The sequence below is a fragment of the Hesperophylax consimilis genome, unplaced genomic scaffold (genome assembly GCF_061612785.1).
Source record: "Hesperophylax consimilis isolate HC1 unplaced genomic scaffold, BYU_Hcon_1.0 scaffold_33, whole genome shotgun sequence".
NCBI lineage: Eukaryota > Metazoa > Arthropoda > Insecta > Trichoptera > Limnephilidae > Hesperophylax > Hesperophylax consimilis.
The window spans coordinates 2,437,500-2,458,545 of record NW_028301263.1 but is presented as its reverse complement, the minus strand read 5'-3'; the positions used below and the strand labels follow the sequence as shown (position 1 = coordinate 2,458,545).

The following is a 21,046-nucleotide window of genomic DNA, read 5'->3' as shown; positions in this document are numbered from 1 at the left end:
TCCTTAATTTTATTTTTCTTCAACAATTATTGTTGTAAGAACATATCAGTTGACAACAATCGTCATGCCTGCGTCAGACCTAGCTATAAGGGGCTGGAAACGGCATGCACGTTAGTGTCATAAGAACTAGAGCCAGCAAATAGTGAAAACTTTTCAGGTTCATTCATCTCTGGTCCGTGCTGAAAAATAATGTCAGTTTTTGTTAATTTTTTTAGAGCGCTTATTTAATCATATAAAATTAATATTATTTACTTTATATTTACAGAAATTGTGAAAAAATTACCATGTTTAGTGTCGGTATAGTGTTTAACACAATACTCGTATTTTCTTTATTATTTGCAATATTATCTGGATGAAGTCTTGCGGAATTTTTCCTAAAATGAGAAATATTGTTAATTATTTATACTGTCTCTATTCCCTAATTATTTAGAGATGTATTAAGACATGCCCGACAAACTTTCACCAACAATTCCTGAGCTTATTTGGTGTAAAAAATGCATTTCGGTAAAAATAAAAATATGTCACCGGAAATCAAAATTAATTTACTTCTTATATTCCAAATTCAATATGCTCAGAAGTTTATCGACTGCGTATATATGTATATATCTACATATATAAAATTATTTAAGCTGACATTGTACAATTATGTTCTGTAAAAAACGTATCCCAAAGATCTATTTTTATGTGTGTATTTAAGTAGTACCTTCTCCATTCCGTTAAACATTTTCCTTGGTGCCGTAATTTTGTTCGGGATAAAACTCCTTTTGTCTTCTGTTTTCCCATATTTAACTGAAACGTAAGTATATATTAGCCAAGAGATTTATTATAAATTGGTTCAATTTTACCTTAAATTTGAAAATCATTTCAACGTAAGTAAGTGCAGTAACTTGGGGAGATAATTGCACAATTCTATCTACAACAAATGATCTAACAATCTAAACTTAAAAGATTAATGACTCTTTTTAATATTCGAATGACTTTAGGTACTTTATAGGTGACATATGTCTAATTGTCTGTATGGAGAAAAACTTTCGATGTAGAGTTTTTGTTTTATGGAAAAAAACTTTCGAATTTCAAAAATTTGTTGTTGGGTAATTTAACTGGTTTTGGTGGATAAGAGCTTGGATACATATTAGAGTTTTTTTTTTTTTTTTTTTGGTTTTAGGCATTTCACCCTGAAAAGAGTGCTTTGTGCCGGTAACAGTTAAAATGGATAAAAAAATTCGGTTAATCTATTGGGAAAATAATAAAACAAATTAATCATTGGACTCATTTAGATCGCTAAAACAAATTAAATGTTGAATTCATTCAGGTTAATAAACTTACATAAAGCTGTATGAACACGAGAATTGTTAAGAGATAAAAGGTATGAAATGTTAAGGGGGGACTGGTGTGTGATTTTAATAAGACGGCGGTATATGTTCTTGAAAGATGAATGATTTTTACAGTTAAAGAAAACGTGGTCGAGGGTTTCCTCTTCCACACCGCACTGGCAGACCGGATCATCCAAAACTCTAATTCTAGCCAAGTGGGATGCAATTGAACAGTGACCAATTCTCATTCTCGAAATACATGAAATGAATCGTTTTGACAGTTTTTTACCGTGAAACCATGGCTTAGCAGGGATATGATTTTGAATTCCAGCATAGAAAGATCCAGTTATTATTTTGGAGACTGCCCAATTTTCTTCCCAGGCACGAGTCATGTTGGATTTAAGAATCGGGAAGACATCGGAGATAGGGATTCTAAAATTTAGTGGGATAGTTCCGGAATCTGAACCAGATTTGGCGAGAGAATCGGCCATCTCATTACCCTCTATACCCAAATGGGCAGGGACCCAGGCCAATATCGTCTCAAACCCAGATTCACTTAGAGAATTGAGAAGATTTTTTATTTTACATATAATATTGTCTTCCGGATGACATAGAATATTTGACATAATTTTAGTTAGAGCACTTAGCGAATCAGTACATAGTAAGGCTCGATGAATGTTGAGAACCTGGATTTGATTTAGCGCTTGTTCAATTGCAAAGCATTCAGCTGTAAATATGGAAACTTCTTTCGGCAATTTATAAGTGAGATTGATTTTGAATTCTGGACTATATATCGATGCTCCACATCTTTTATTTTCAAATTTGGAACCATCAGTGTAAAGGATGGAAAATCCAGGGAATTTTGAAGCCACAATGCTTTTAAAACAGTCATCCACATTATGAAATTTATTTGGGGAAGATAAAATATTCTTCCGAAAGTCTGATGTTATTGTGTTCGGCATAAAAGTGATTGCCTTAAATGGAATATTGTATATAGGAAGATTGGGAACTTCTTGAAGATATTGGAGGGAAGATGACAGAGAATTATAGAGATGAAAACTTTTAATTAGGAGAGGAAAACATTTTTTTTCACTCAATCTTTTGTTAGACTTCAAATTAACACTTAGCAGATTAAGACTTTGTTTAATAGGATGATGTGATAACGATAAAGCCTTGAAAATATATTTATTGGCAAGGAATTGCCTTCTGAAATATAATGGAGGCTCACCACATTCCACCTGAAGTGCATTAATTGGAGAAGACTTCATAGCTCCAATAATCATTCTGAGGGCTTTTGATTGAATTCTTTCCATTTTCTTATCTAAATATTTAGGGAGGGGGTCAAAAAGGAATGTGCCGTAATCCAAGTGGCTCCGAACTAGGGAATTATACATTAATTTAAGAGTGGTAGGATGAGATCCCCACCATACTCTGGAAATTGCTCGCATCATATTAAGTCCCTTTTCACACTTTTTAGAAATTATCTGAATGTGTGGAAGCCAGGAAAGTTTATGGTTCAAAAGAAGACCAAGGAATTTGATTTGAGTAGCGGTTTGTAGAGGCACATTATCAAAAGAGATTGAGAAGTGGGGAATTTTTCTTTTGCGCGTGAAAGCTACGACCCTTGTTTTAGATGCCGCCAGATTCATCCGATTTATTGACAACCAGCTTTTAATATATTGTAAAGCCAAATTCATTTCCTTTGCTGCAAGAATAATATTTTTATGTAACAAATATATAAGGATATCATCCGCAAAGTAAAGTCGCTTGATAGAAAAAGGAATTACTGAGTCTAGGTCGCTTATATAAATATTAAACAACAGAGGACTGATAACAGAACCCTGGGGTAAACCTCTCCATAGTTTGCGCCTTAAGCATTTAGAGGAAGACTCAATAATAATAGACCTATCTGTGAGCAAATTAATAATAAATTGGACTAGTTTCGGGGGGATTTGTTTTTTAACCACTCGGAACATTAGAACGTCAAAAGACGTAAATATGATAATAGCGGTCAAGACATTAGTACGTCTTTTCACGTAAGCGCGCGAGATTTTACAAAAATCGATTTATTTCCATCACTAGTATACGGATTGCCATGATTTAAAAAACAGAGTATCGATAATGAATAACGCTACGCGTCTGCATTCAAAAATATCTATGGAATCTTGAGGTGCATTATCTGAGTCGATTGAATCTGTCAGCTTGTTCGTTCGTAATTTATTGCGTTTTTAAATAATTTATTAAAAATATTTTAGTTTGGACGGTTAATATTTTGAGGTGACCAATAGTTTTTAATTATATTTCTTCAATATATAAAGTGTTATTTCTTTATGATACTCAGAAAAAAGTACATTTTTCACAGCTTTGAAATAATGGTCAGCGATTTTTACATATTTTTGACGTTTTCAGAAAATGTATATTTAGAAACGCAAATATTTACGTATAACAAAACAATACGATAGTGAATTTCATAATCTTTCCAAAACATTTTTTAGAATGAGGCTACGTTTCCCAAGACGTGAGTTATGATGCTTTTAGCAAAAGTCGTGAATAACACAAAAATTTCCGCGTTTTGACAGTTCTCAAAGGAACACATAGCATACAAATGCCTTTGTCTGAGAGGTTAATTAGCTTTTCTTTCAAAACATTCAGTAAAACATCATCGTAAGCTGATGAAAGGTCAAGGAATGTAGCCAATGTATAAGAATTTAGGGATTGAGAAACTCGGATATCAGTTGTGAACAAACTTAAATTATCCATTGTAGATTTCTTTTTCCGAAAACCATACTGATTTGGTGAGATAATATCTTGACTTTCAACAAACCACTCTAGTCTGTTTTTTATCAAACGTTCCGCTACTTTCATCAAACATGATGAAAGAGCAATAGGCCGATAAGACGAAATTTTAGATGGATTTTTTCCAGGTTTTAAAATGGGAATGATTTTTTGAGTTTTCCAAACATCCGGAATTAGTCCTGTTTCAAACATATTATTAATAAGAGATAAGAAATATTCAACCGCCATATCAGAAAATGATTTAATGAAACTATAAAATATTCCATCGGGACCCGGAGCAGAGTCAGAAAGGGCTCTTATCACTCGTTTCATCTCATCAATGGAGAAAGGAGCATCTAGCCAGTTAGAGTGAGATGGATACGGCTTAATAGAAGGCATTTCTTCACATCCGGCAACTGATGGGGGAGCTATTTTATCTGCAAATCCTATAAGAATTTCTTCTGGTATATGTTTGATTCTTGGCGGAGAATACGATGATCCAAATTTTTTTAAGCTAGACCAAACTGAAGACTGGGGAGTTTCCGGAGACAGGTTCTCACAGAACTTCCGCCATCCAGCGCGCTTCTTATTTTTCAAAATTCGTTTGGTTTCTGCCTGGGCTTTTTTAACTGATAAAAAATTTTCTAGTGACATACACTTACGAAAAGAGGAAATTGCTATTTTTCGAGAGTTGACGGAGCGAGTGCATTCCTCGTCCCACCACGGAGTAGAGTGTTTTATTTTAATGTTCGCATTGCGTTTCGGGATGGAGTTTTTTGCTGCATTTATAACCATAGAAGGAAACGTCTCACATTGCATTCTGATGTCTCCCGGGGACGATTTTGTTAAATTAATAAGGTTATCTAGTTCAGAAGAGAAAGTGCTCCAATTCGCATCTTTCGTTCTAAATTTGAGATTATTTTTAACCGGGGGGGAAAAAGTGTTAAATTGATGGTGGAAGCGGATTATAATTGGGAAATGATCACTAGAGAGGGGATCGTTTAGGATGTCCCAAGAGCATTTAGATGCTAACGAATACGAACAAAGAGATATATCAACAGCACTTTTCCGTTGATGAGGGGGGGTGAATCTGGTTGGAGATCCGTCATTTAAAAAACATAGGTTATGGGTATCAATAAAATCTAAAAGATTGCGGCCAGAACGATTTGTTATTTCGCTACCCCAAGAAGGGGAATGTGCATTAAAATCTCCAAGGATCATATAGGGGGAACAAATCTGGGTTAAGATTGGTGCCCATTCATTTTCAATAAAAGTCGTAGAGGGAGGAATATATATTGACAATATTGTGATATCAGATAAGACAGCTGCTATTATCTGGATATCGTCGGAGGGAGTATGAATATTAATTTCTTTAAAAGGGATAGAATTATGGATTATCAGAGCCGAGCCGCCTTTACCATCCGGTCTGTCGTGTCTGAGACAATAATAACCTGGAATTCTTAAGTGAAAGGAGGGTTTTAACCACGTTTCAGAAATGGCGGCTACTGAAACGTCGTGTTCGTCGAGTAATTGAATTAGGTCAGATTTGTTAGCGAAGAGGCTTCTACTGTTCCACTGAAGGATTTTGTTCAGTTTCGAAGCCATTGGGGAGGCAAGATAATAAAGATTTAATGTAATCGGCAGCGTTGGACGGTACAGTATTGTTGTTTGTAAGGATAGAAATTAAAAGAGTAATTAAAGTGTGTATAAAAGAATTATTATTCATTATTTCGGGGAGAGCAGGAGGGGAAGAATTACCATTAATGGCACACCCATTGGGCGTCTGGGATTTGGCATTCCCATTCGGGCTGGCCAAAATATTATTCAATTGTTTTTTATCAAGGTAAGGTGTATATTTTGGGTTGGGTTTGACTGGCTTGAGAATGGTTTCTCTGTGAGAAGATGATGTTGAATTTAAAAAGGTGGTTGTTTGGAAAGGAGCTGAGGACGATGTCATCTCTGCGAATGATTTTTTCGCAGGAGAGATTAACTTTGAGGCCTGGAAGTACGAAATGTTGTCGGTAGCCATTTTATGTTTAATGTTCTTCTGTCTTGTTAATTCCGGACAGGCTAGACTGACCGCGGTATGTGCACCCGAACAGTTAATGCAAATGGGATCATTGGAAGATTTCGGACATTGATCAAATTGGTGAGCTTCTCCGCAATAGTAACAACGTGGGGGGGAGCGGCATACAGATTTCGAATGTCCGAACCGGCAGCAGTTGAAACATTGAATTGTTGGAAATTTATAAACTTCGACGGGAAGCGAGGTATAATAAATTAACACACGAGACGGTAGGGATTGTCCCTCAAATGTAACAACAACAGACTGGGAAGGTTTCCAGATCGTGTTTCCGTCAGTAGAATCCTTGTAGTTCAGTCGACGTACTTTTAATACTTTCGGGGTTCCGTGAGAATTATTCAAAGCATCAACAATTTCAGCCTCTGGGATCTCCGCGGGAATTCCTCGCACAAGACCCATTCTCGAAAGGTTAAATGTAGGGATGAACGATTTATATTTATGATTTGAGAGCGAGTCAATTTTTTTTACAAATCCATTTGCGGAAGCGGCAGTGTTAAACTCAATAGATAATTTATATCGCCCTTCCAGTTTAATTGAACCGTTAACAATACCAAGGTTATTATTTTTTGAGTCAAATACGAATTTTCCAAAATCTAAAGGATGAATAAGTTTTCCCTGTTCAGTTCTCTGAACATTAACGGTAAATGGACCGGAAGCTGAAGCAGGATAAAGTAATTCAGTACTTTTTGCATTATCGCTAGTTATAGTACTTGGCTGGATGTTACTATTGGTGTTAAGGTCGTTAGGGGTCGAGGTTTGTTGAATCGGCGGTATAGATTTAACTTTCGATGGAATGTGAAGGCTTTGCGATGGTCGTCGTTTACGAGATGGGAGCGTAATAGAAACCTGGCTCGTATTAGATTCCGAATCAGAAAAATCCAATATCGACCCTGGGTCGGGAGGCTTATCTTCACCTTCCTCCATTATATAAAAAAAACTTAACTTTTAAAAATTAAACTGAAAAAATAATACGCAGTTTATTTCATTGACTGTACAAACAAAAACGGATTAGCCGTAAGCAGGAATGCAAACAAATATGTAAACGATAAACAATATTAAATAAAATGTAACAATAATCTCTTATCTGTACGCAGCGCAGGAACGGGCGAACGGCACTCAGCAACAGTAAGGTACACACAACCACTGTTGACCGCGGCTCGAATCGGACTCCATATTAGAGTTAAAACACATAAATTAAATACCTATTTATTTTATGAAATTTTATTTTCTACAAAATTAGTATCAATAATTTTTTCACAAAATTGTACTGGAAACGAGATATTTACAAAAAACAAAAGCTAGTCGCGAAAAAAACTTGTTTTTTTTTCAAAAATATACGCACCTTTACGACTTTCTACCTCGGTACCTATTAGAGATTGAAGAAAATTGTTTACACAAAAGTAGTAAGTAATTGTATGTTCTACTTTAATTGTTTAGCTAATTTAGCCGAAATTTGCATTGGGAATGAGTTATTTTGGAAAAACTAGATTTTGGAGCGATTTCGGCCGGTTTTTTTCAAAATGGCGGCGCGAGCACAGGTGTGCCAAGGTCGGAAACTCGATTTTACATCAGGGGACCAGTTTATAAAACATATAAAAAAATTGGGACTACCGGAATAATTACGATCGCGAATCGGTAATTGCCCTGGAGTATTAGTAATGAAATGAACTCTTCACAAACACTTTATTGAAATATAAGAGAATACCACTCCTTAGTAAAAAAACTCCTTTTATTTTACCACAATTTATTAGATATTCCATTGTTACAACTAACATGACTGTATAATTAGAAATTAATGTAAAAGCCCAGTAGGGCGTAAATAAATAAAACTAGGAAAACGATTCTAGTGAAGGGGCACTCTATAACATTCTGTGCCGCTGGTTGTGACAACCGGACAGACAGCCGCGTCGCGTGAGAAAAAAGATTAATAGTAAAAAAGTCTACTTGGGCTAGAAATGATATATAATAACATAACGACAATACTTTAGTGTCATCTTTTTTCTCAAGTGCCTACACATTTACGCATTTAACAATGTATTCTTTTGTATTGGTTATTATTTATATTTATTATTTATATAAAAAACCTTTAGTCACTTGAGGAAGAAGTTAAATTATAAAAAACAGAAAATTTCACTAATAGATTTCAAAGTAATCGTTTGATTAAATAAAAAAATACGTAAAAGAAATGACCGAAGCGACGGGCCGGGTGACACAACCTTACAGGCCGGAACTTTCGCGGCGTCTGAATCAATACGTAGTAACTTCTTGTCAACCCGCACACAAATATACTACGCACAATAGAGAGTTTTGAAGTACTGGCGGTCGTTCCAGAAATTGGATTTTCGCGAGTGTTTTTATTTTAATTAATTCTTATGAATACATTAATAAAATCTCTAATCTTTTGTGAGGGAGTCGTCGGGAAGTTACTAATTCATCGTCTAGAAAAATAAAATCTGGTACTTGCCGCTTATCTTACAACATTTTACATTTAATAAAATGTACTTATCGTTTTACATAATATATTTAATTGTAAGGTCCTGTTTTTATTAATCTTAAATATAAATAACTTGCATCCCTTCGAATCCCTCTAGAAACATTTAAGATTTTAGTAATAAGCTCATCAGAAATAATTAAAATGTGAGCGTCGGGGCAAATCCCCGTTATCAGGGTATTGTGTCGCCTTAAAGAAAATTTATCGTAGAAAGAAGAGAAGGAAAAGTTTGATAAAAAGGGAAGATCATTACAGGCTGTCTTGGAACATTTATGAATCGTCTCATACAAATCCATCTGTTAAATTTTATTCTTCACAGGGCGTCCCCAACTTCTTCTACCTCTAACCTTCTCGTCATATATTCTCTTGGCAATCCTGTCTTCGTACATCCACTTCACATGTCAAAGCCATATAAGCCTTGTAGCGCGGTCATGCATGATTTTATCACAAAACGCGCCTCAAGGACATCATTTCTCAGCATTCAGTCTACTTTCATCCTTCTTCTTCCAGTTTCATGCCTCACTGCTTAACACTGGGGTTAGTATCAGCTCTCCATTGTGGACTGCTAGCCTAGCTTCTTTGAACATATTCTTATTTTGTACAAGTAAATTATATCTTTTTTAAATTTATCCGCATAGTAGGATATTTAATTTATGTAATAATTTGTATTTAATTTTTTGTTAAGCATTAATTTAAACAGTGGAACAAGGATAACAGGGAGTACAAAGGGTAATATTTAACTAAAGAGCCGTGTTAAAGTTCAGCATTTGTTTATTCTATCATTAGTGAAGTTTGCACCCGCTGCGGTTAAGTGGGTTATGCTTGCTGGTTATTCCAAAGGCAAAAGATTTAAAGCACAGCTTTGGAATCTACCAGAGAAGAGAAAATTATTTATGATTTAGTGTAAAGCAATCTAACTAGGAATAATAAATACATATCGTTTCAACGGGAAGCTAGCCCGTTCTGCGGCTATGTATAAGAAAAATCTCTTGTTTGGGAAAACTGCTTCAATCTATGTGTGATAGGCATCTTGACAATTTACAAAATAGTCATAAAAGGGGGGTTATTTGACTACGGCATCTTTGATGGTTTTAAAACGCTTTTGTATAGTTAACTCATTTTTGCCAAATTCGTGGTGTAGCTCCCTTCCTTGCTCCTACGGCGACGATATTAATTTCATCAATCATGAATGAATTAAAAAAATGAATATTATAAGTATGGTCCTACCTTGAAGCACGTGCAAGTGATGGTGTGGCGGGGCTCGCGGAGCGTGCTCGTCGAGAAGTCGCACTATGTCATCGTGCACCCGCTCCGCCGCCACGTCTCGCGGCAGGCGCTCCATGTGGTCTGTGATCTCGCGGTCGGCGTGCGCATCCAGCAGTGCGCGGCTGGCTCCGTAGCTCCCCTCACGTGCCGCCAGGAACAAGGGCGTCTCGTCCTAAACACGTATATTGCCTTCATTATTTCAACTTATATTATCTTTCACTTTATACTATCACCGGAAATTAAGAATACTTTCTAAGAAGACATCTTTGCCACTCGTCCCGATCAGAAATAATTTAGAAACGACTTATAAACAAACAATTATAATAAATATTAGCTTAATTAGTCTTGAAAGGTCACCTTATCATCCTGAGCGTCTCTGTTTGCACCGTGCAGTAACAGAATATTCACCGCGTCTACGTTGTTGACTGCCGCGGCCCAGTGGAGTGACGTCTTACCGCTATTGTCTGCGGCATTTATGTCCGCATCTGCGTTTATTAAATCCTCCACCATCCTCTCTATCGCCAGTCTGCAAATGCAACAAAAACATTAATGGTTACTTATTTTTTGTTCCCCGATATTTTTTGACTCCCCTTGGCCGGGAGACCTATCGGTCTTCGGCCCCTTAAATAGCGGCATAGTTTGTAGTTGGAGGCCCACTTAATTTGGTATCCGCTTCACTCACTGCACTACCTGCATGCGCGGTAACAATAACGAGCCGGTGGCATCGCGAACATCGCGGCGGACACAACCGTTGCGTGCGGTAGTTGGCACACTACTTATTAAATATTGTCCCTGAATATTGAGGGAACCTCTCGATCAAAGGTGGATCATACAGGACCCCACTGAGATACAACCTGGGTTCTCACTGCCTCGCAAAACCTGGTCCGCCATCAATAGGTTAAGGTGCTCCCATAGCCGCTGTGCCCACATGATGCACAGATGGGGCCTTAAAGAGTCGGCGATGTGTGAATGTGGTGCGGTGCAGACTACCGAACATGTGGTCAACGAATGCCCGCTCCATTCATTCCCCGGCGGGATTGATGAGGTCCACATGGCGACGCCTGAGGCCCTAAAATGGCTCGCAGATCTAGATGTCCCCCTCTGACCCCCCACCATACGAAAGAAGAAGAAGAATGGTTACTTATTTATTTATTTATTTAAAAGGGTAGCGGTACAATGCAGCATAATGATAGGCTCGTCATTTGGTCTGGGAGACCAGATACGGAGAGGGCTTGTCAAGGTGTTGCAGCGCTACTGTCTCCCAGAATGATTGAATGTATGTTGCAGTATGAATGTGTAAGTCCGAGAATAATGTGGATCAGATTTAAAATCGGTTTGACAAGGGTGTTTCTTGTTATTTGCTACGCCCCTGTCAATTCTGAAAGCGATGAAGTGAAAGATGATTTTTGGACTGGTGTGAATGTTGTAATGAGACTAAAAAATATGAACGAAAGGATTATAATGGCAGGCGATTTGAATGGGTGGGTGGGAATTAGACGTGACGGATTTGATTCGGTCTTAGGTATGTTTGGGGATAAAAGAACGAATGACAACGGGAACAGAATACTTGAAGTATGTTTAGAGTGGAACCTGTTTGTGTCGAATACTTTCTTCGATCATAAAGGTATCCACCAATATACGTGGGAAAGAGGAAATAAGAGGTCAATTATTGATTTTGTAGTAATTGACTCTAGGTTGAGAGCTGTTACCGAGGACACAAGAGTTTTCAGAGGGGCTGAGGTCGAAACTGACCACTTTCTTGTAGTGTCGAGAGTAAACCTCTTTCGCGGTTGGCGCTCTAAAGTGAAAACGGTACCAACTCCGACAAGAGTCAAAATAGAAAAACTGCAAAACGATAATGTGAGAAGTAAGTATGTGAATTGTGCAGAGATAAGATTGAATGCGAAGGAAATGGATGGTCTAAGCATAGACGAAACATGGAACCACATAAAAGTGTGTCTTTGTGAATCTGCTAGGGAGGTTTGTGGAATAAGTACGCAAGGTAGGAAGAAAGGTGATGCATGGTGGGATGATGAGATTAAAGCACTGGTCTCAGAAAAGAAGAAAGCATGGTTGTGTCTGATTGCGGCTGGCAGTGCTTCCAGCGAAGAGAAGTATCGAGCAAAAGAAGTATATAAGGAATGTAAGAAAAAAGTAAGAGTTGGAGTGAAAGAACGAAAGAAACGCCTGGAAGAGGAAGAAGGAATGAAAATGACAAACCATTTCCAAGAAAACATTAAGTTGTTTTGGAAAGAAGTCAAAAGGTCCCGGAGTGGCCCAGAAAACGGAAGCATGAAAGTGATAAAATCAAAAGATGGAAAAATGTTGACGAATGAGGAAAAAATAAAAGAGAGATGGATGAATTATTTCGAGGAAGTCTTCGAAAGCGAAGTGAGTGACAGTGAATCAGATATGAATGACGATGGAGTGAATGTTAACGAAACTAGCATGGATGAGATAGAAAGCTCGATTAAATGTATGAAGAATGGTAAGGCTGTTGGGTTTGACAATATTGCTGCTGAATATTTTAAAGGAGGTAGCCGTGTAATTCTCACATGGTTGTGCAATCTTTTTAACCAATGTTTAAAGGAAGGTTACACGCCTTTAGATTGGAGAAGGGCTGTGATCAATTATACAAAGGTAAAGGGTCACGTATGGAATGTGGGAATCATAGGGCTATTAGCCTGCTTAGTTCAGTTGGCAAGCTGTATGGTAGAATTTTGATTGAAAGAGTAAGAAAGGAAACAAAGGATAAAATATGGGATGTGCAAGGTGCTTTTATGAGTGGAAGGGGGTGCATGGACCAGATCTTCTCATTGCGTATGCTCACTGAGAAGTTTCTGGCAAAAAACCAGAAACTTTTCTGTGCCTTTGTAGATTTACAAAAAGCATACGACCGAGTCGACAGGAAAAAGCTATGGAAGGTGTTGTCCAAGTATGGAGTGAATACGAATCTGACTCAGGCAATTGCGTCTCTGTATGAGGGAAGCGTTGCATGTGTTAGGGTAAACGGTGGTTTTACGGGGTGGTTTGATATCACAAAAGGTGTTAAACAAGGCTGCGTAATGTCACCGTGGTTATTCAATCTATACATGGATAATTGTATGCAAGAATTGAAAGAGGTGGGATTGGGCGCGAATTTGAATAATTTGAAAGTATGTTGCCTGTTGTATGCTGATGATGCGGTGCTGATTGCTAATAGTATAGATGATCTACAGTCTCTCGTGTCTAGAATGAACGAAGTATGCATGAAGAATGAGTTAATGATGAATGTAAGTAAGTCTAAAGTAATGGTGTTTGAAAGAGAGAGTACGAAAACAGTGTGCAATATAATTGTGAATGGGGAATACTTGGAGCAGGTGGATGAGTTTGTGTATTTAGGAAGTATGTTTACGAGAGATGGGAAGGCTGACAGAGATATCGAAAGAAGGGTAAATGCAGGTAATTCCGTTAATGGAGGACTAAACGCCGTAGGCGCTAACAAAAAATTGTCCAAAGAAGCGAAGTTAGCAGTCCACAACGGAGTGCTGGTACCTACCTTGATGTATGGAAGTGAGGCATGGAACTGGCAAAGAAAGGATGAAAGTAGATTAAATGCTGTTGAAATGAGATCCCTGAGGCGTATGTGTGGTAAAACCATGTTTGATCGTGTGAGGAATGTGGAGATCCGCAAAGAGTGCAAGGCTGATGTAAGCGTAATGAGTAAGATTAAGAAAGGGATGCTTAGATGGTTTGGGCATGTAGAGCGAATGAGCGAAGATAGGAGTGTAAGGAGGATATATGATGCAACTGTGAATGGTAGCAGAAGTCGGGGACGCCCGAGGAAGACATGGCACGATCAAGTGAATCAGATACTCGAGTCGGGCCATGTCAAGAGTCAGAATAATAGAAGAGTATGTATGAGACGATGTATGAATGTGAATGAGGCAAGGAGTGTGTGCCAAGACCGAGTTGTTTGGCGGTCCGTCCTCTCTGCCTACCCCTGCGGGGAAACGGCGTGATGGTTAGTTAGTTAGTTATTTATTTATCATGCTCTCAATAAGACATTTCAACAAATTTTTAAACAGATCACAAGGTAGAAAGATCTATTGAGTAAATAACCTTTTAGTTCTTTAGTTGTATGGTATATTCAGTCCAATACTGATTCCATGCAAAATGTAGTAATAAAATGGTACATACCTGGCGGCCAGTATGAGTGGCGTGGTCCCGTCGTGCATTCGGGCATTCAGATTGGTGGCACGATTACGTAGCAGGATCTGGAACACGCCCACGGCGTCTGCAGCCACGGCAGCATGCAGCGGAGTGCGGCCCGTATTGTCCTGTGAGTTGGCCTCAGCGCCCGCGTCCAATAGCCGCTTGGCCGCATTCGCACGGGCATATCTGAAATAATCATATTACATGTACTAACTGCATTGATGTTTTAACACAATATACAGGATTTTCCAATAAGAGGTGTTATTTTGAATAGCCCGCTTGTACCAGACGGTGTGTACCGCTCTCGGCGGCCGACATTTCATAATGGTCGAAGCGCGGAGCGGGAGCGTGGTTTTAGAACTTACGTTGAGCCTCGATACCTTGAGTCCCGCTCGCCCCCGCGTCGCTTCCCCTCAGCGCGGGCGCCCGGCCGGCCCAGGCGACCGCCTGGAACCAATCAACGCGCCCTTAAGCAACGCCGTACGGCACAATATTTTGAATTTAATATGTATTGAAATATTTAGACTAAGTTTGAGAGAGTTCGGCCGTAGATATTACGAAATAAAATACATTGATAAAACGGCCGGACTCTCCTAAACATAATTAGTTATTATGTAGCCTGAACCGTCATTTAAAACCTTTATTGAGAGAAGCATTCTCAAATTCCCTTTCGCGTGGCACTTTCCCGCTCTTTTTCAGCACCTTGTGTTGGACAAGTGGTCACCAGATGCTACACAAAAGTAAAGCGTCCCCTATGCGACTTTTGTTTACGGCATTCTTTCTCATTAGCGTTTTAAATTCCGTCGCTGGCGTTGTCGTTGCGAAGTAGCTCCGAATTTATAACGATTTTTCCCGTATATAATTATTTTAAGTGTATAATTTTTTCAAGATAATACATTATATTATAACAGCGAGGCTGTTCGAAGTATTTTTTAAATTTTTAACTGTTTAAAAACGGATAAAACACGTGGTGAACACGACGGAAAAGTTCGTCAGTTCGTCGGCCATTTTGTGTTGTTTGCTTATTTACATTGTGTTTTGTGTACCTTTGGTTTTGTGTTTTGGTTTCTTGCCCAATTAACAATGAGTGGCTCCGAGATGTCATCATCCGATTCGGTAGAGATGACGGTAGAAGAAGTGAACAATATTATTTTGCCAAAACAAAATGAGCCGAAACGAAAGTTGCCGAAATCGACGAAATCTACGAAAAAACATCGTATTGATAAACTCACGGCTCAAGTGGAGCACATTAGCTCGTTTATTCAGGATTTCATGGCGTCTAAAACATACGAAGATAGGAGAAACTTGGATTCCGACGAGGACGCATCATCGGAAGATCAAGAGATACACGTGGAGAGAAATTCACCATCTTCGCTAGGGATGGGATTAGTAAATCCTAATCATGAATTCAAGGAATTAAACCTATCGATGGCGGAAACCACGTGTAAGGAACCTACAGTTCCTAAGGCTGACGCAAACCGCGTAAAGAAAATCGAAGAGTTACAACACTTCGGTTCGCCTGAATGGAACGAAGTAAGGTATGGGGAGGTCGTAAGAAAATACCTGGCCAACCCCATGTTCAACCAGTTGGAGGTTAATGGAGAGTTTCTGCATTTGAATAAGGCAGAGCAATACGCGGGGTCACTTGACAAATTTTGCGGGTCACTAAGCCATGCCCTGTTGCGGCAAAATGAGTGCCTCAAGAAATCTCTTCAGGAACTGGTAAACTGGGGTGCAGAGGAAGGCAAGGAATTGTCTGCAGGTTCCCTCTTCAAGAAAGTGGAGTCGCTATTTGCCCCGGATACGCAATATCAGACAGTGACCAAAGATGTCCTGCAGATGGTCTGTGGAAGGAGAGCAAATGCGATCCAGCATCGTAGGGACGCAATCCTTAACGAGATAAAGAGCCTCTACGTACGGGAGGCAGTCAAAAATATTCCTCCAGCAGCGGGTTATCTTTTTGAACCAATGAAGCTAGAATCCCAGATTCAGCGGATGGGAGGACTTGATAAATGCTTCCCACATTCAAGCTTCGACCCTCAGCCATCAACCAGCTCGCAGATGCCCAAGAAAGTGCCAGTGAGGAAGCCTTTTCGTGAGAGCAGGCCCTTTCGGGAAAGCAGGACGTTTCGGGACAACAAGCCCTTCCGAGACAACAAAGCCCCCCGCGGAGGGCGATCTAATCAAGATGCAAGAGGTGCGGACAGGAGGGGACCAGCCAAACCAAGAAGGAATTTTGGCAACAAGGATAGGCAATGACTATCCGGAGAAGGCGTTTCAGGGGGGGCAATTGCAGCACTTTATAAGCAAATGGGAAGAATTAGAAGCACCACCAACTCTGCTAACCATTTTGCGAGGGTACAAGCTACCCTTTCGGCAGAAACCCCCTCTAAGTATAGTGGCAGACACGGTAAGCTCAACTTATAAATAACTCAAATCACAGACGAAATGACACTACAAATAAACAAAATGAAAAAGGAAAAGATATTGGAATCAGCTTCAATATCGCCTTCCTTTCTGTCACGGATGTTTCTCATACTGAAGCAAGACGGGTCATTTAGGCCGGTCTTCAACCTTCGTCGTTTGAACAATTTCTTAGCTATTAGCAAATTCAGACTTATTAATGTTGATAAGGTTGCAACATTTATTCAACCAGGCGACTGGATGGTTAAAGTGGACCTTTCTCAAGCCTACTTTCATCTTCCAATTCATGAGAATCATCGCCGTTTTTTGAGACTGATTTTTAATGGAGAACTGCTTCAAATGACATGTTTGCCTTTTGGACTAGCCTCAGCTCCAAAGGTTTTTGCTTCACTTACCAATTGGATAGCGCAAAAATTAAGAGACAAAGGTCTCAGAATAATTGTTTACTTGGATGATTTTTTGATAGTACATCAAAATGAAAATATATTTAAAATGCATACATTCGAAACTATTTCAATGTTACAAACTCTTGGGTGGATAATACAATTCAGTAAATCCACTCTGTGTCCAGTTCAGAAAATTGAATATTTGGGAATTTCATGGAATTCAAGGGACGACTTAAAAGGCCTCCCGCAAACTAAAATAGCGAAAATAACAAATTTACTGAAACAATACATTATGTTACATTAGGGCTTGTTAACGTAACTTATAGTTATAAGTTGTTACATTAGCATTCAAGCCAAGTAATATACTATAGGTGAGTACACAAGCTGAGCTTGTACTCCAATCTTCAGGGTGTGGATTAATATATAGTCAATTTCCCAAATGAAACAAGTCTCTTGATATGAGTGTTTATTGTACAGGTAATACAGGTTATCAAACAGATCTACATAAGGTACCTAGCTGTTTAAGGCCTAACGTGATACTAGGCAATCTATTGACTCTAAGGGCTCTGATTGGCAAAGGTATAATATTAGCTCACGTGTAGATTAGGCTGAAGCGGTGAACGATGAGCAGGGGCCATAGGCAGGTGCCTAGGCAGGGTGCAGGACGAAGGGCGGCTACAATGGGCGGCTGCCATAGCACGGCCTAGGCTGATGCGGTAGGGCGGGAATACAACGAAGGGCGGCACAGAAGCGGCGTGGGCGGCTCACGGCGAAAGGGCGGCAGCTGACGCAGCCTGGAGCGGCCTGAGACGGCTCGCAGCGAAAGGCGGCATAGAAGCGGCCTCGAGCGGGGGTGGGCGGTCTGGGTTTGAACCCGGTGGGCGGCGGCGGGTGCACGGCCGCGGCCCAGGGATATGACACACTCATATCCATGACGGTGTAGTCGGCGGAAGGTTGTCCCGACATTGGTAAACTGAATCTAGTGACGCGGCACATTATAAAATGAATGCCCGCAGGTCCATATTATGGGCGCCTTTTGGCGGTAAAATGCTAATTACGAACTCGTCTCGAACATGTCGCCTGCTACGCGTCTCTCGGGGAACTGAGGCATGGGCCGTCTTGCGGGGGGAAGCTTGTCCCTTCTTCTCTGCCTTTTGGCGTGTGGTCCCATGCCCTTATAAGGACACGTTTTGCATTTAGCCATATGATTGGTTGATAGGTACTTGTAAGCCTACGTGACCAATATCAGGCGGTGATGTCGCGAGTTCCTGCGTATGTATTGGTGTTCTAACACGCCATCAGTGCGTGGTTCGTTTCCTGCAATCGTGTGGACATACATAACTTTGCAGTTAGCTCTAGCAAGCTTATGTGCAAACATAACACTTAATCTAGGAAGGTGGTCACTTGAGCAGGCCCAGAGCCTCTTGGGTACCCTCCATTTTGCTAGTTTCGCCATTCATAGAGGCAGGCTTAACCTTCGCATGTTACAGTGTGCCAGTCGCAAGCTGCCTGCATTCAAACCGAGACCTGTTTGCATCGGAGACAGCTCACGTTGTAGAAGATTATGTGTCCCTAAATGTATTCGACAAAGAGGCAAGTTTTGTCAACGCTTGGACTCGAGAGTGGGATTTTCCTCTAGCTTGGGTGTTCCCCCCTCCATGCCTCATGCCGAGAGTTCTCGCACACCTCAACCGGGCCAAGGGCCTATACCTGATTGTAGCCCCGAGATGGAAGAAAGTATTCTGGAGACCAGACTTGAAAAGTCGAGCGACGAGCCCTCCTTTCACCATAATGAACCTGACAGAAGTGCTGATAGTACACCAGAACCTTGAAACCCCCTCCACAAGTAGAGGATTTTATTTTGGAGGTGTGGAAGTGCCGGGGTGGAGTCAGTCATTAACAGATTGGTCGGACAAACAGAAAGAATTTTTAAAGTCAGGTTGGAGAGAATCCACACTTAAAACATATAAACCGGCATGGCTTAGGTGGCAAAAGTGGGCATTAAATCACGGGGTAAACCCGAATGTCCCTACAGGAAGTAACCTGGCAAGATTTTTAACAGATCTTAGTTTAGAAGACAATTTCTCTCCCAGCACAATTCGACTCCATAAATCAGTAGTAACAACTTTCAGTAGCCCTGAAGAGGGAAACCTAAGCTCACACCCTCTAGTCAGACAAGTTCTCAAAGCCGCAGCATTAAGACATCCTAAACTGTCTAAGCCTCCTATCTGGGATCCCAGAATGGTGTTGACCTGGTTAGAAGCTAACCCACCCAAAAAGTTGAGTCTCTTTGAAGTCTCGAGAAGAGCAGCGACTTTACTTTTGTTAGCTTCGGGACGAAGAGTGCATGACCTGACCTTGTTACAGTGTTCGCCAGACAAACTATCCATAAATGAGGAAGGGGTCTCGTTATGGCCAGTTTTCGGATCCAAAACAGACTCTGCTACATACCAACAGTCAGGTTGGAGGTTGAGAAACGGAAATCAGCCAAATATAGACCCAGCATACTGGATTAAGAAACTGATTGAAACCTCCAAAGAACGGAGGGAAACAAATCAGAATTTAACAGAACTCTTCATCACTACATCGGGAACAGTTAAGGCAGCTTCAAGAACAGTCATCGCCCGTTGGGTCAAAACAATTCTAGAAGAAGCTAAGATCACAGCTGCCCCGGGAAGTGTGCGGGCAGCAGTGGCGTCACTTAACTGGCTGGATAATTTTAGACTGGATGACATCCTGGCTCGAGGGAACTGGAGGAGCCGGGACACCTTTGCCAAATTCTACAGAAGGGAAGTTAACACTCCCCTAGAGGTAAATAGGGCATTGTCTGTAGCCTCCCTATTCCACCCACTGTAACACGTGAGTAGGTTTTCCAGTTTTTTGACGTATTATAATAGTATCACATTAGCGTTAGTGGTCACCAGTCGATAACAAACAGATCTCAATAAAGGTTTTAAATGACGGTTCAGGCTACATAATAAAATAGTTTTACCTACCAATAAAACTTATACATATTATGTACCTAACCTCATTTAAAACCTAGGCAATCACTGCCTGGTGAAAACTAATGTAATGAGAAAGAATGCCGTAAACAAAAGTCGCATAGGGGACGCTTTACTTTTGTGTAGCATCTGGTGACCACTTGTCCAACACAAGGTGCTGAAAAAGAGCGGGAAAGTGCCACGCGAAAGGGAATTTGAGAATGCTTCTCTCAATAAAGGTTTTAAATGAGGTTAGGTACATAATATAAGTTTTATTGGTAGGTAAAACTATTTTATTTGCGTTGAATAAGAAATTGGAGAGTGCGCGGTCCGACATGAAGATATGCGCGGTGATAGTAATCAATTAACAACCTGGTCAAATGACTAGATTTGGGGAGTAAAATGGGATGTTTAATTTCGGATGGAAGTTCAGAATTTGTTAGCCTACCGCCCACCCTGAGAATACCATGGTGGTCAATAAAAGGTTTCAATTTTTGAAGACCAGAATAACACATTTGATTAGAACTTAATAGAATAAGATCGTTGTGAAAAAAGACTTCCTGTTCGAGTTTAATCATCTTCATGAGTGCATTGTCAAGTTCTTCAATAGTAAGTACCGCATGATTCAGGCTCTGTTTCGCCGTTTGGGAAACGTCAGATAGACAATTTGTTTTGAACCTAAGGATCCAAGCAATGACTTTCTTTAATTTTGATAATGAGGAATACATCGCTATAATAGAAGATGATTTTAATTCTACACTAAAAACGGTAGGTTTCTGGGGTTGAATTTCCGGTAATTCACTTACTGGAATAGATGGTGGCCTCGCCGTAGGCCAGAGGTTCCCAAACTTTTTTGTGTCGTAGACCCCTTGCAATGTTTTTCTGTTTTTGGTAGACCCCCTACTTACCTGATATTGATTTTTTGTAAATTTCTAACTGTAGTGAAGTTTAGTGTTTAAAACTTAAAGTAAAAACACATGTTCAGTTTTATACATTTATTAATTGAATTTAAATTAAAACTACTCAAAATAAAATTTTGTATATGTTATATAAAATAAACGTAACATAAAATAAACTAAGCAATAAGTAAATGTTTTTAGTAGGAAGGATGAACCTGATGCTTTAATAATAAA

At 39.7% G+C, this 21,046-nt stretch overlaps 1 protein-coding gene across 1 annotated transcript in view; it reads right to left on the bottom strand.

Moving 5' to 3' along the window:
- Positions 1–21,046, bottom strand: part of LOC149409230 (uncharacterized) — a 240,215-nt gene that overhangs the window by 49,354 nt on the left and 169,815 nt on the right. Inside the window, exons 6-8 of the mRNA XM_089650022.1 lie at positions 14,108–14,308; positions 10,286–10,454; positions 9,890–10,100 (exon numbers count right to left, since the gene is read on the bottom strand). Coding sequence (XP_089506148.1) covers positions 9,890–10,100; positions 10,286–10,454; positions 14,108–14,308 — 581 coding nt within the window. The remainder of the gene's footprint in view (positions 1–9,889; positions 10,101–10,285; positions 10,455–14,107; positions 14,309–21,046) is intronic.